The sequence below is a fragment of the Anabrus simplex genome, chromosome 5, assembly GCF_040414725.1.
Source record: "Anabrus simplex isolate iqAnaSimp1 chromosome 5, ASM4041472v1, whole genome shotgun sequence".
NCBI lineage: Eukaryota > Metazoa > Arthropoda > Insecta > Orthoptera > Tettigoniidae > Anabrus > Anabrus simplex.
Genome location: NC_090269.1, coordinates 75,289,488 through 75,305,887, shown reverse-complemented (window position 1 = coordinate 75,305,887; position 16,400 = coordinate 75,289,488). Strand labels below are relative to the sequence as shown.

At 41.5% G+C, this 16,400-nt stretch overlaps 1 protein-coding gene across 1 annotated transcript in view; it reads left to right on the top strand.

The window, feature by feature from the left end:
• Positions 1-3,658: 3,658 nt before the first annotated feature.
• Positions 3,659-16,400, top strand: part of LOC136874366 (gustatory and odorant receptor 24) — an 89,592-nt gene continuing 76,850 nt past the window's right edge. The window contains exon 1 of the mRNA XM_068227733.1: positions 3,659-4,018. Within this exon, the coding sequence (XP_068083834.1) occupies positions 3,923-4,018 (96 nt within the window). The 5' untranslated portion in view covers positions 3,659-3,922. The remainder of the gene's footprint in view (positions 4,019-16,400) is intronic.

Below are 16,400 nucleotides of genomic sequence, written 5' to 3'. Positions count from 1 at the left end.
GACAGGAAAGAAAAGGGGTGCTTGTTGCGTCTAAACTTAAATTATCGATTCTTCTTCAAGGTAAGGGAAAACCGGAGAGCCCTTCATGTTGGGAAATCTACTAAGTCTACATCAAATTCTTGTGACACCAAATTCAAAGAATGTCGCGCCCGAATTTTGGTTATCCGGTACACCAGTGCTGTTAAAATAGGACTCGTTCTCATAATGTGCAGATCTTAGGAACGTAAGCGCATTTTGAAGCAGAAGTTCAGAATCTAGGAATGAAGTACATTTGAACCCACCGACTGGATTCACTCGGTAATTTGTTTTCCCAGATCCGTTCTTGAGGAGGATCACCCTACCTCATTGAACGCTCTTTGTCATCTTCGGACAATTCTTCTCGGAAGAGGTGCCAGCAAAATAGGGAGATACAAGAACACCAGTGATGAATATCTCTAACCACAAATGCTACGGAAGCGCAGAGTAACGTGCCCTTAGTTAACAGATTCTTATGTTGAAAGCTATTTTGAAGAAGGCACATGTGATACTCTTCAAGCATTTGCCGGTGTAGTTGACACTGAAATAGAGGTCGAAAATTTGAATCATATTGTAGGTTGGATGGCTAAAAGACACAAAAGCACTCAGACACACTTAGGTGTACAAACAGACATAGGAGGAACAGATCACAGTACGTCTTGTTCGGAGTCCTGGATTCGAATTCGGTCATACGGTGGTCTTACAAGAACAGTTTTTATCTATCTGTAGTGTGTTTCATGTTTAAAAATGATCTTCTGTCGACACGCAGAGCTCTTTTGAAAAGGTAAGTCATTTTAATTTAACTTATTAGTCAGTTTTCAAGTTCATATAAGGTTTCAAAATAGTATTTTACATCATTTCTTCTTCTTCTTAATCTGTTTATCCTCCAGGTTCGGTTGTTCCCTCGGACTCAGCGAGGGATCCCACCTCTACCGCCTCAAGGGCAGTGTCCTGGAGCTTCAGACTTTGGGTCGGGGATACAACTGGGGAGAATGACCAGTACCTCGCCCAGGCGGCCTCACCTACTATGCTGAACAGGGGCCTTGTGCAGGGATGGGAAGATTGGATGGGATAGGCAAGGAAGAGGGAAGGAAGCGGCCGTGGCCTTAAGTTAGGTACCATCCCGGCATTTGCCTGGAGGAGAAGTGGGAAACCACGGAAAACCACTTCCAGGATGGCTGAGGAGGGAATCGAACCCACCTCTACTCAGTTGACCTCCCGAGGCTGAGTGGACCCCGTTCCAGCCCTCGTACCACTTTTCAAATTTCGTGGCAGAGCCGGGAATCGAACCCGGACCTCCGGGGGTGGCAGATAATCACGCTTTTACATCATTTAACGTTGCAATTATATAGATATTAAAGTCAGTATCTTTCAGTTGCCAAATCAGAAAAGACGTATTGCACAAAGTTGCGCACTTTGTTTTTCCGGCTTTTAGGGTATGACGGCCTCAGTTTCCCGGAAGGCCCTTTTTGGGGTATGGCTCGAAAGCCATAGTTGATTGCATGTCTTTATTTTGTTCTTGATTACTGCTATTTATTCTTTTCCAAAACTGTAGGTAAATGTATTACGTTTCTCGTTTGTATTTTTGTCATTCGCTATCTGCAGGGTTTTTTTTTCATAGCTGAGAATGCAGTTAAATGCTTTAAATGCAATGAATATCCGCTACATGGTTAGCGTGCTGGCCTTTGGTCACAGGGGTCCTGGGTTCGATCCCCGGCAGGGTCGAGAATTTTAACTATTCATTGGTTAATTTTGCTGGCACGGGGGCTGAGTATACGTGTCGTCTTCATCATCATTTCATCTACATCACGACGCGCAGGTCGCCTACGGGAGTCAAATCAAAAGACCTGCACCTGGTGAGCCGATCATATTCTCGGACACTCCCGGCACTAAAAGTCATACACCATTTCATTTTTTAATGCAATAAATCTTGTATATTTGTTCAAAATTGTATTTTATTATTACAACTTCTCCCAAAACAACAGAATTAAGGTGTATTTTGGTGTTTAGAATTTTTTGCACCTACATTTCCCAAATACCACTGTGCTTTGTGGCTAACCTGAATCAAATACAGTAGAGACAATACACGACACTGAGCGAGATATCGAGGGACAGCTATTGGAGCTCACTCTAGCGGATAGACCTGAACGGTTCTGATTCTGTCATAAGAGCACGTGTATTTTTGTGTGAAGTTTTTGGTGTTATTTATGCGTTTTCAGTGAGTTGACATAATTAAATAGTAGCGTGTGCCATTCCTTGATATCTCCTCTCAACATGAGGGGAAAGGTATGTGCTGTGTTTGGCTGCAGTAATTACGTAGTAGAGAAAAATGCGCGCTCGTTCTTCAGGTTCCCTCGTGACAAGAACATGTAAGTAATATTGTATTTGCATATATACCGTATTCTTCCAGTGACAGAGATTTTTATAGTACTTCATAATCTTCTGACCTGCTCGACCCATGTTTTAACGGGCTTAAAATATAATACGCATATTTTATTGTATAGTGCAGCAGTAAACCTTCAATACTGATGTGTTGTTGTAGGTGTGATCTGTGGGTTGTGAAATGTCACAGAAGCGATTTGGATAAAGTGTACAAGAAAGAAGGGACGTTACGCTTGTATAAGAATTATAAGATCTGTTCAGATCATTTCCAGGCCAGCGACTTTAAAAATCCTCGACTACACAGCCAAGGGTATGTTACATTTTTACTCTAATTGTACGTAAATATTCCTCAAAGCATCACTATCGACAACATTTTCAAACTTTTATTTCTTTTATCCCTCTTCTCAGATTAAAGCCGGGATTTTATAGATTTTTTTTCTGTTAGTAGACTTCATGTTAAGAGGAAAATTGTCCAGCTATTAAATGTTAATTCATTGCGTCATATGTGTAAGGAATGTGCCGATATTTTTATTGACAAATGTCTTAATGTGATGATACATTGTTTTTAAATGAGGAAAAAAGACAAATCCAACCGTAAAATTTCAGGCAGGTATGCTAAAGCTAAAAAAGTAATGCATAAATGAAAGATCAAGCCATTTCACAGCAGTCCATTTCACACCTTGTTTATATGTCTAATTTCAGTCTTTGAATAATAACCTTTTAAATAATTCTTCATTCATTTATCCAGAATTGCTTTAGCAACTTCGAAGTTAATATCTCAATACCACTTTCTTTCTAGTCGTAATTTATTTATCCATTTCCGTATATATATTTCCATTGATATTTGAATTTAGCGCGATTTGTTCAGGTCAAGTCACTAGGAGCGCCACCGTCGAACTGTCTCCCATTTTAGCAAGGCGAAATCCGTAAGTGTCGTGTATTGTCTCTACTGTATTTGCCTGAATGTACGGAACTTGATTTGCTGTAGCGTACAGTACACTGGTGCCGTGCGCAGTGTGGGCACCCTTTTAAACTCAAAGAGTTTTTTTAGCTAGTTGCTTTACGTCGCATCGACACAGATAGGTCTTATGGCGACGATGGGATAGGAAAGGCCTAGGAGTTGGAAGGAAGCGGCCGTTGCCTTAATTAAGGTACAGCCCCAGCATTTGCCTGGTGTGAAAATGGGAAACCACGGTAAACCATCTTCAGGAAACTCAAAGAATCATAGCACCAGTTTTTCTACTCGTTCCGCCACTTGCAAACAAACAAAACAGAAAGAAACATACAGAAACTTGTTTGTTGAGTACTTTGTTTACTTGAACGAATTTTAGTGTACAGAAATAACGGTATCAACAATATGTTCTGCCCTTTCCTGTGTGATTTCAGGTCAACAACAGACTAAAAATGATACCTGATAAAACAGAGATTAATGCCATTGAATATATTTTACTACCTGAAGAAATTCCTAGAAAGTTAAATATAAACTTGAGAAGAAAATTCCGCATTAACGACGTCATGGAAAAGAATGCCAAGAAGACACCTTTCCTGTACAACGAGCTGCAGCCTCTCTTCATCATATACAAATTATTCTGTCGATTTCCAGTATGCATGTCAAAGAAAGGTAAGTAAGTTAAAATTAGTCGTTTTTATAAGATACAAATTACGAAGATAATGCTATTTTTTTTGCAAGTTGTTTTACGTCGCACCGACACAGATAGGTCTTATGGCGACAATGGGACAGGGAAGGGCTAGGCGTGGGAAGGAAGCGGCCGTGGCCTTAATTAAGGTACAGCCCCAGCATTTGCCTGGTGTGAAAATGGGAAACCACTGAAAACCATTTTCAGAGCTGCCGACAGTGGGGTTCGAACTTACTCTTTCCCGAATACTGGATACTGGCCACACTTAAGCGACTGCAGCTATCGAGCTCGGTACGAAGATAATGAAGTAACGACTTTTGTTTTTGTATAGTGTCGATAGGTTTAAAGATTAAAAAAAGCATGGTTAGTCGTTGACTTGATCGATCCTTTCCTTTTTCCTTTTCTACAGTTTGCTTTACGTCGCATCGACGACTGGAGAGGAAAGGCTGGGAGTGGGAAGGAGGAGGCCGTAGCCTTAATTAAGGCAAAGCCCCAGCATTTGCCTGACATGAAAATGAGAAACCACGGAAAACTATCTTCAGAGCTGTCGACAGTGCTGTTCGAACCCACTATCTCCCGGATGTAAGTTCACAGCTGCGCGTCTCTAACCACACGGCCAACTCTCCCAGTTGATCGATCCTGAAGGAAGTAGGTGACATTTAATTTTGTTTAGATGTGAAAGCTCCGAGTTGTTCGATTTTAAAACGTTAAAAGAAATTCTAGTGGGGTTATATTGCAGCACCTCAGCTTCTGTTAAAACAGTTTTTTTTTTTTTTTTTGCTAGTTGCTTTACGTCGCACCGACACAGATAGGTCTTATGGCGACGAGTTAAAACAGTTGGCAGTTCGAACGGATCTTACGCTATATGTGCCCACTGTTCCGTTCTGGAAGACTGAAATTCCCTTCCGTAAATTTAAATATGTTTTAATGCGGGAAATATTATTAGTGAATTACTTTGGTGCTTATGAATTTGTCAGTTATGCTCTTTTTACGAGAGTTTAATCCTGATGCAAATAAATAGGCGAAGCATCTTGTCTTTGAACGTGGACGTAGGCATAGTTCATTAGATCAGCAATTGTCGCACATACTCGACTGTATGGGAGCTTTTTAGTCACAGATGTAGTAGCTTTGTATATGTTGAAAGCTGGTCAGTCTCTTCGCGTATATATTTCCAAATCTCATCCATGACACAGTCATGTTTGGTCCATAGATTGCATCGTATTGCAGAAGAAATAAGTATCCTCTTTCCATCTGTCAACAAAGTAATTTCAAGTGGGGGAAAAAACTGTTCCTAAAAGCACCGGCTCGTGTACAGTTGTACAAAACTCATCTGCCACAGGTTTCTCTTTCGCCGGAACCTGGGGAACTTAGTTATCCGCAGTATCGTTCTACTAGGAGAACTTTAATCAAGTGAAAGATGTAGTTAAAAGTATTGATGATAGTCATACTGCGTGTGTTCTTGAAGCAAAGTGTGCATTCGAATCTGAAACACTGTATAAATATATCAGTTTCATTCCTGTGCATTATTCGTCACTTTCAAAGGAGATTAAGGGCGTAGAAACTCGCGGTGTACCCCTGCAATAATCCCTTCAGTTAATTCGAAACACCATTAGTTCTTTAAGTGGTGTCCCTGGTGAAACTGGAGAAAAGTTAAAAGGAAACTCAGTGCGGTGTTGGACTCAGACTCAGGACTGAAGAAGACTCAATCTATAAGCAACTGCATAAGTGGAATAAAGCAGTCTTTGCCAGAAGAATGTTCCGAGCAGTCAGTGCCAGTATACAAGTATTGCCCAGTTTTGCTCGTCGACGTATAACGATTATTTTCATCGTATAAATAAATTCTGTTTGACAACACAAAGTTATTGACCTCTGATTGAAAAACTGTTGATAACCAACTGTCTTGCATCATTTTGCAAGGAATGAAACATGTTTATCAATTTAACACCGAGTTAAAAATAAATAACGGGTTTGGTAAGTGTATTTTGTTTCATTTTTAGTGCATATCTGCATGCATATTTTTGGAGGTTTTAGTCCATATGCATCCGCGCCCCATATTAACTCACCTATTAACGCGAAAATTAAAAATCTGGTTTCAAGGTGCATTTGGACCCACTTTCATCTACCTACGTTAAAAACTTCTTCAGATCCCTGAGTGCCACAGATTTGACTGCACACACACACACACACACACACACACACACACACACACACACACACACACACACACACACACACACACACACACACACACTTCCTTTTATTTATAATTAGGATTTGAAACTATCAGCTACTTCTCAGACAATCTGTGCGGCCACGGGGACAAATTTTTACGCGAAGCTAATTAATATCAAACTTAAACTTGAATTAAACAAATGTACCAAAGAGCAATGCCGCAATAAAGAAATCCACAAGAAACCACTTCAAACAGGTGATACAAATCCTAAAATTAAACTTTCGTAAAAATACCCGAGTAGAGCTAGTGTAGATATATAATTTTCAATACCAATGTAAAGTCAGGTCGCCTGTATGGCTACGAAACATGAAAAGTTACCTTTACATCGAGCTGTTCTCAGTTTTTTAATTGCAGATGATAAAGTGGCTTAGGTATGAGCAATGCTAATAATGCAGCTTCTAATTCAGCCAGCGTTCTGATGAATGGTGAGGAAATATGGCGCGTTTCAACCTTTTCAGTGACATCTGGGTTTTCCGTGAAAGTTAAACGTGGTAGCACCGGGAAATTACACAGCTGTAGGTTTCAAGATTCAACAACAATAAAAGCTTTTATTTAGAAACTAGCTGTACAAGTTTGGTTAAGATGTATACCGCAACATACACACATACATCCATAATCTCTGTCATTTGAGTCATTTTCTTTTTTCATCCCTTCTCACCCTCATCCAAAGGGTGTTGAACTTGGACTTAAAGGACATCCGGAGTGTCACTAATCATCTCAGCCACCCAGAAAACTATGGATTAGACACTAATATCGGTCGTTTTTGGTTATTTCGCCCCTCCTCCTCCCCTCCTAGGGGCGTCCTGTCCCCACACTTTTTTTTTTTTTGCGGGTGAAAAATGAAAATCCACGCCTGTTTCCAGTTATTCGACCGGGTCAGGAATGGAATGAACGAAGCCCCTATCTAGCGGCGAGGATTGGAATTGTACCGGCTGCCGAAGCCTGTCGCTCTCCTCTGGGACAATGATTTTAATGACTGACAGATGACATAAAATTATATTGGAGAGTGTTGCTGGAAAGAAAGATGACAGGGAAAACCGGAGTACCCGGAGAAAATCTTGTCCCACCTCCGCTTTGTTCAGCACAAATCTCACATGGAGTGACCGGAATTTGAACCATGGTACTCAACGGTGAGGGGCCGGCGCCCTGCCGCCTGAGCCACGGAGGCTCTTTTTGCGGGTAGTTAGTCATATTTGCGCCAAGTTTGGTTGAGAGTTATGCTGGAACATACACACACATACATCCATGAACTCGGTTATTTTACGTTTTTCACCCCTCCTTTTCCCAATGCCGAGTGGGGATGAACTTGGACTTAAACGGAATACAGAGTATCACTATTCATGTCAGCGACCCCGAAAACTATGGATTCGACACTATTTTCGATCATTTTTATATGTCACCCTCCTCCCACCCTACCCCTAGGGGGTATTTGTGTTTGTTTTTGTCACTTCTATCATTCTTAGAAGTATGAGTATTGAATTTTGTTACACCTGGTATAAGAAAAAGGACAATATTAAGTGTTCACGAAATTTTGAAAATGGAGACTACAAAAAGGCCACATACAGAGCAACCAAATGTAAGATTGTAACTGCCCTAGTTTCCCATTTTTACATCAGGAAAATCAAGGCCACTGTCGCTTACTTTCCTATCCCATCGTCGCCGTAAGACCTATCTGTGTCGGTGTGACTGAAAGCATGTAAAAAATAACTGAACTGTGTCCCCTGAATCATGGATAGTGATAGTATAAGCGATTATGGGGCAGTCGCCGCCCCCCACCACTTTGTGGAGAAAACATTACATTTTTATTCCGTTTTAGCCGGCTGAAAGTAGTAATTATAGGAATGATTAAAAAAACAGTATTTACAAGCCTTGTCTTATCAGCTAACTATTTCCTTTATCATCATCATCATCATCATCATCTGTTTACCCTCCAGGTTCGGTTTTTCCCTCGGACTTAGCGAGGGATCCCACCTCTACCGCCTCAAGGGCAGTGTCCTGGAGCTTCAGACTCTTGGTTGGGGGATACAACTGGAGAGTATGACCAGTACCTCACCCAGGCGGCCTCACCTGCTATGCTGAACAGGGGCCTTGTGGAGGGATGGGAAGATTGGAAGGGATAGGCAAGGAAGAGGGAAGGAAGCGGCCGTGGCCTTAAGGATGGCTGAGGTGGGAATCGAACCCACCTCTACTCAGTTGAACTCCCGAGGCTGAGTGGACCCCGTTCCAGCCCTCGTACCACTTTTCAAATTTCGTGGCAGAGCCGGGAATCGAACCCGGGCCTCCGGGGGTGGCAGCTAATCACGCTAACCACTACACCACAGAGGCGGACTATTTAATTATTAACATAATTATTAGCGGAAATACGCTCAAAATGTCGTTCGTCATGGCTGACCGATTTGTATAGCGCCACAGCAAGTAGTGGAGACTTTCCATGAGCTGTGAGGAAGGGCAACAGGGGTATATTATTTTGCCAAGGTGAAGGACGCTGAGGTGTGATTCACCCGCTTGACGCGCGCATTCGTCAGTCTGGGAGTCTCTTTTGAGTCTGTTTGTTTGTTCGTAGTCAAATACGAAATGATTTTAACTTTATAATCACGTCATGCTTCTATTCAATTGCAATACATGTTTAATATTGTTCCTTTCGTGAAAGTTATTTTTGTATAATATTGTATTAAAATCTCAAAACATTATTAGCGCACTTTCGTTGGTAAACTGTCAACCTTTATCTCTCTGTTGAAATTCACTCGGAGAACGTGAAGAACGTCAAAAACCTAACCATTTTGTACCCTTTTTGTTTCTCAGTTTTGATGTATATACCCCCCCCCCCCTCCCGCCGGTATAGACTATTCCTCAAATCCTGGTACTTTTCTTTACCTGTACATCCCCCCACCCCCCACTTCTAATTCTCAATAGCCGCTACTGATAGTGATGTCCGGCTCCATGGCTAAATGGTTAGCGTGCTGGCCAGAGGGATCCCGGGTTCGATTCCCGGCAGGGTCGGGAATTTTAACCATTATTGGTTAATTTCGCTGGCACGAGGGTGTGTCGTCTTCATCATCATTTCATCCCCCATCACGACGCACAGGTCGCCTACGGGTGTCAAATCCAAAGACCTGCACCTGGCGAGCCGCACATATCCTCGGACACTCCCGGCACTAAAAGCCATACGCCATTTCATTTCACTGATAGTGATTACTGTTAATCATTTCAACGTTCTGTGTGAATATGGTCGGTTCACGTGAACATGGTCTGTGACTCTCACAAGTCGGAAATCTGTATTTTACATCCCTTCAACTACTCATGGTCTTAAGAAATGCCGGAGTGTCGTAATATGGACCTACGAAAGAATGCATTAATCACCTATGTAGTTAAGTACGTTAAATAGGTAATTGATTGGTGTGGAATTCGATTCTGCAACCATGCTCAGTGGAGGTGGGTACCTAAGCAATTACACTGCAAGTTACTACTCGCAACAGATTTGTTGTATCTGTTGAAGACTTGATGTGTGAAGAGTATGAGAAATGGCTTGACTATTCTGCGTTTTATTTGTATTATATACTTTGTGAAATACAAAAATCCTATACTATAATTGTTCAAAAGAGCCTCGTTTATTCGTATTGCATGGGACTGGAGGTGATCCAGATTAACGAAAATTTGGTATAAAAGCTACATAACCTAAGTTATACAAATGTTTATTCTGACACAAACAAAGATTGCTGTACTAATTTATATTTACTTAAATACTGTGTAGTTTTCTTTTATTTCAAAATTGATTTATCGGCATTATAAATTTGGTTTGGCATTTAGGTTTTGGAAGGAATAATGCCTTCAATTTTCTTGTTTTTTTGACATGTTCTGTAACCACTTTATCTCCCCAAAAAAATTCACCGGTCACTGAAAGCTGATATATGTCATCACGATCTTTCCATACTTGTAACTAACTCTGCCTTGCAGTGAGATCAGGACATCCATCGCGTAGGTTCTGAATAAGCTTCTTTCCGCAAGATCTTATTGAATGTCGGAACACTATGCTCTCTGTTTTCACTGAAATCAGACGAATAATATGTTATCTTGGGACACATTCCTTGCTTTCTTTATCGTATCACCATTCTGTAAATTGTTTTTCGTCATGATTCTGAAGCAAAATACCTCAATATTTTTCCATTTCTTTTTCCAGTCATACACAGTCGAAGTTGTCCTTGTTGACCCTAGTTTGAAAATTTTCATTTACCGCTCCATTTCTAGAAAGAATGCTTCCTAGGTAACAGAACTTATTAACTCGCTCTATTTCTCTAGTAGATGTAGGTTCGTGGTTCTGGCGTTTACCCTTTGCTCCATAGTCTTGGCAACGTAAATTTTAAGTCCCATCCTATGCGCCCCGGTGAAACGAGGTTCTTATGTATGTTTTGTAGAGTGTTGGATAATGTATCGTTTTCTTCTGTGATCATACATTTCAGGTCATGTGCTAGCCTCATTACTCTCCAGAACCAGTCTCTGCGCAGCCATTGTGCAGTTATTGTTATCCATCAGTGCTATCTATCTGTTTTGTGAAATCATACCGCAATACGGAGGCGAACTAAGTGTTCTAAATTTCTTTATATTAACTGAATCCATACTTGTGTCTGCCGCTGCAGTCCTATACTCGATTACTATGTGGCGGGATGCCAAACATTTGGTCAAATATATCAATGGTTGGACAGAGTTTGAGGTAAGTGACCATAGAAATATATCATGCTATTATGTAAGGTGAAGGTCATTAAATTATCTGATGGCCAGGTGGTTGAGGAAACTGCATTACTCGATAAGTTTTAACTCACGGCCATCCGCGCTGCACAACACACGGTCGTAGCAATCTTAGAGTGACAGCGTAATAAATCCCAATGCACTTATAAAATTACGTACTTAACTCATGTCACCTAACGAAGTTCTGGAACTGTCTACCTTCATTTTCCAAAAATTTCTGCCATCCGCCTATGAAATGGTCTATTATGTGTCCCGAATTAATCTGCTAGCCCGATATTGTCATTCAGTTTCTTCAACCAGTTCAGACCTGAAAAAAAAAAAAAAAAAAACATGGCTTCTTGAATGAGCACAAAATGGGAAGACGTTTAAAATGTATGTATGTATGTATGTATGTATGTATGTATGTATGTATGTATGTATGTTTAGCCCTTCTTTCGTTTCTCTACGGGGCCGTGTGTGTTGAATCTTTGTGGCGAGTTTTTACGACCGGATACACTTCCTGACTTCAACCTCATCAGAGGAGTTAATGAGATGAATTGAATGACGTGCTATATGATAGGAGAAAGGAAGAGGTTGAAACCCGGTGTCGGCACATAGCCTACTCCTGTCGAACAGCACCAAGAGGTCTGCTCAAAGCTTAACGTCTCCGTCCGACGGGTGAATTACCATCAACAGCGTCATATGCCGTCACTCCATATGAACACTGCCGAGAGATTTGGAACTGAATCCGGGCTTGTGGCACGCAATCTAGTGATTATGAATTATGATTATGAATTGTATACCTCTACCCTGCCGGTCAACATTTTGATGGCGATTTTTTTTTTGACCAACGGGATTCGAACTAGCTAACCACGATATCAAACATATAGATTTGACGCCTTAACGATCATAGTCATAACGGGAAAGAACATTTTTCAAATTATTTTGAAAATATTTGTTAACGTTTATGAATTGCAAATATTTTTATACTTTTTGTTGTGAAAGGCGTCGTTGACTTAATCTTGAATTGTATCATATTTGTGCAATTACATCCCATATGAATATACACAGATGAGCGATTGAATTAGACGCACCGGGGTAGTTGCGTGTAGCAATCCTTTCACCCTGATGACGACGGTAGTGCGGCGTGACAAGAATTCCACAAGATACCGGAAGCATGATAAATCATACTGTTCGATGACCAGTACGCAACCTACCGTAATGCTCAGAGATGTTCGAAGCAAAATCGACGGCGCGCGCATCTCTCTCGACAGCAACCTAGATATGCTCAATAGGATTGAGATCGGGTGACCTTAGGAACCAGACAAACATCCTTATGTTCATAGTGCGTTCATCAAGCCAATCAACCACAATTCGGGAGTGACTGGACGGTGCCTTGTCTTACGGTACATTCAGTCACGTACGTACGTACAGGTGTCCTGCAGTGTGCTGGAGGTGAACAAATAGGTGGGCAAGACCTGACAGCTGGTTCCTGTGTCGTTCGTTGGTGACAAGAGAATCCGATGTCTCGAGTGTTTGGTGACGCACTCCTACCCTGCCATCATAGTGTACAAACTGGTGAGACGACTCATTTGGCCATACGATCTTTCTGTATCCTACGTCAGTTCAATGGTGGTGGTGTTCTTCCAATGTCGTTCTTTGTTCCTTGTGACGTGCGGTGAACAGTTGAACCCAAGTGAGACGGTGGCTTCTGTACTCTATGGGTACGTCCAAGATACACGGTGGTTTTCTGAGTCAGACAGTCGGCGCCGAGTCGGTATAAGTATATCCTTTGTTGCCAAGCGGGACTGACCATAATGCACCTGCACGCAGGAAGCCTGCGCACTGGTAGTCTGACTCAGATGTTTACCGGAATGATTAGTTCATTCTGGTTTCAGACAATCTGCCGCACAGGCTGTTGATTTTCGTGTTGAGTGTGTCTGACATTTTGTTAACGATGGATATCGAGGAAGAACAGGGGTTTTATGGTAATTCGCTCACTTCTTCGTAAGCCTGTGTTCAATTTTTTAACAAAATAAAATAAAACGTATCCGAAATCATTCTGAAATATTCGAAAAATCTCTTTCGTCGGCAAGTAACTGTGGAAAAAGGTGTTTGTACTCCCCGTAAATAGATCTTCATTCATTAATTGGATGTATATCACTTCTCATTCGTTTCAACTTGGTTGTAACATTGTCACTTAGCAGCAATGCAGCTGTAGCCTGTTCTTATGTTAGTTCCGTGCTACACTGATCAGTTGTATCTCATATCTTTTCTTTTGTGGCAGCTCTGTCTGCGCTGACAACCAGCTTTCATAATGGCCACATCCCACCTGCCACCAACGCCGACTGTCTGACTCAGAAAACCAGCGTGTATCTTGGACGTACCCTATATTGCTAGAAGTGTGGTCCTGGCTGGTATGGCTGTCACACTTTGTTATTATCGAGCACAGAATTGGGGAGTAATCTGTTGCACTGTGACCCGTCTATTCGCTCTTACCATACAAGTTAGTGGACTATGACAGCTGTCAAAAACACACATTCCACGGCACTTGTCTTTGGCGATGGAGATTTTGCCCGAATCTACGTACTAGTGGTACACTCTGGACACGCTTGTTGATGGAAGGCCCATTGCCTGAACGACTTCGGAGATGCAATAGCTCATACGTTTGGTACCCACAATCTGGCCGCAATCTGACGCTCTGAGATCTCGTGTCTTACTCATCCTGTACTCACCTGTTATTCACACGGCCAGTACAAAGTTTGACGACTTAGTAGTCATGGGAGTCATGTAACACGCCCAACTATTACATTCGACGGGCCGACAACAGCGACATTTTTTCCAGCTGGTAGTTATCTCTAATTCAATTGCTAATCAATACGTTTTTATTGCTAGTTGCTTTACGTCGCACTGACACAGATAGGTCTTATGGCGATGATGGGATAGGAAAGACCTAGGAGTTGGAAGGAAACGGCCGTGGCCTTAATCAAGGTACAGCCCCAGCATTTGCCTGGTGTGAAAATGGGAAAGCACGGGAAGCCATCTTCAGGGCTGCCGACAGTGGGACTCGAACCCACTATCTCCCGGATGCAAGCTCACAACCGCGTGCCCCTGACCGCACGGCCAACTCGCCCGGTAATATAATATGTTACAGGCCCTCAATATAAAATAAAATTTGTCTACTTTGTGAGGGCATTGTGCAAGGTCATGCGTATAAACTTGTGTACGAATGAAAATATTTAATTATGACTTGAAAATAATTGTTTATTACCAAAAATTCTGAATAACCTTAATACATTTAGCCAGGTAGTTGAGTTTTAAAATTACTCAAATATTAAATAGAGCAAGTCAGGATGGAGAGGCAAAAGATGTTCTGTGCTCTGGATACGGTAACGAAATTATAAAGACCCGTGATAATTGAATTGAAACTTTATTAATAAGCAGATTGTAACAATAAAGTAATGATTGTTAAAAGGATCTAGAGATGGGTGGGAAAGAAGTGGCAGAGCTATAGAAATGGACGAATAAATGACCACATAAAGGAAAACTCTAATATACTTCTATCTTAATATTTTTTTCTCTTTCTGGTACCTTTCTTTCAACAATAAATAATTGATTAGTAGTGGTGTTTATCACCCTTTAATAGCAATGAATAACAACAATAGAGATTCTACAACAGTGGGATTGCTCTCAGAGCTTCATCAATAAAAAGAGAGAATTGAGCTCCCAATGTCCTAGGCCTACGGACCTTTACATACCATAATATACTATAATGAACACTCGTCGCCCTTTCATTTGTCAGGGAAACCAGCGAAAATGCACATAGCATCGGGAAGAACCCTGAGCTAATCAGGAGCAGAGCTCATACTACAAATACAGGCCAAGACTATGTTAACTTCCAGAAGATAAGAATAGATCAACAAAGAAAGAGGCGATGCTGAAAAACAGCAAGCAATCCTATTTTATAGCCTAGAATAAAACCAAATTGGGCACAAGACCCAGATATACAGAGGATAAACCCATACTATCTTGTGTCTAGAAGGAAGGAAGGAAGGAACGAAGGAAGGAAGGAAGGAAGGAAGGAAGGAAGGAAGGAAGAATATTGACCGTAAAGTGAAATATGCAATTAATTTAGAAAATCCTAGTCACAAGAAAGAAAATTTGAGAAAAGGGAAACGATGGTCCACACTCGTACATCCCCTTACACCCATTAGGGTGGTTTACCTTCACTGCTTGAGAACGTTAGAGAAACATACATGATATAGCAAAAATAAATGAAGATCCCTACATGAAATAGGTACAGAACGATCCAAAACTTTACATTCTAATGGAACGCTGCTATCTTCCCGAAGGCACTAGAACCTTCTAGAGTTACATAGTTTAGAATAGGAACCAACCTTACTTGTTACAACAGCACGTCAGTTACCTCACACGAGGTGAGAGTCTCGTCCGTCGATCACACAGCCAAAATAATTTTTAGCAATTCATTTTATAGAGGCAGATTAGGTTATGATTGGTTGAATAAAATTCAGTAGGGTTGCCAACCTCAAACTATTACATTTCCTACCAAATGAACATAAATAAATGTTCCAACATAGGTTCCTAGGTTGCACCCTAAAACTAGAAAGTGCTATCTGTAGGTAGGCTTCAAGACTTCTTATTAACATATAGTTCAGCCTATCTTCACCATTGGCCATAATAGGTAGAGTTGCCAGTGCTGTCTATCTCTATGGAGAGGGCCTCTTCATGTTACAGAACTCCCCTCCTAGACTTAACAATATTTCAAAACTACAGAGGAAGAGGTTTTGAATTGATCAAAATCAAATCAATCTTGAAACTCAGTTGATATTTTATAGTTTATCCAGCGGGGGAAGTTCAGTTGATGTGGGAGACTGCATCCAAAATGTCCGTGCGCATCTGACCATGGTTGAGGGCGAGTGAGGCCAACGTTGCCGATCCACGAGCCGGACCCCGCAAGTACGCTGAGATACCATGCAAACGGCACTGTGTCAGAGAGAGATTATGGGTTCTGTAGAAGTCCCAACCATAGATAGAGCCTCCATACAGTATGAAGTAATATATGCTGTTGCGCCGTTCCAGGGCAGCAACCCCTGCCGCTAATGTCCCAGAGTGACAGAGAATAATAAAGATGATGATGATGATGGCACAGCAAGACTGCGGCTCGAGGTAGATTCGAACAGGGCCCAAGTTCACGATCATCACAACACATCCCGATGATACGTCTGCGTAATCCGTCAGCACAAATAATGGGTACCGAAACACAACATCACTTGGCGATAGTTAAGTTGATTGACTGCGTTGTTTAAAGGTTGAACACAGCTATGTGAGAAGATTTCGGCTGGAACTTTGCTTTATTACGGGGCTGAAGTATCTTTCTTACATAGGGTGAT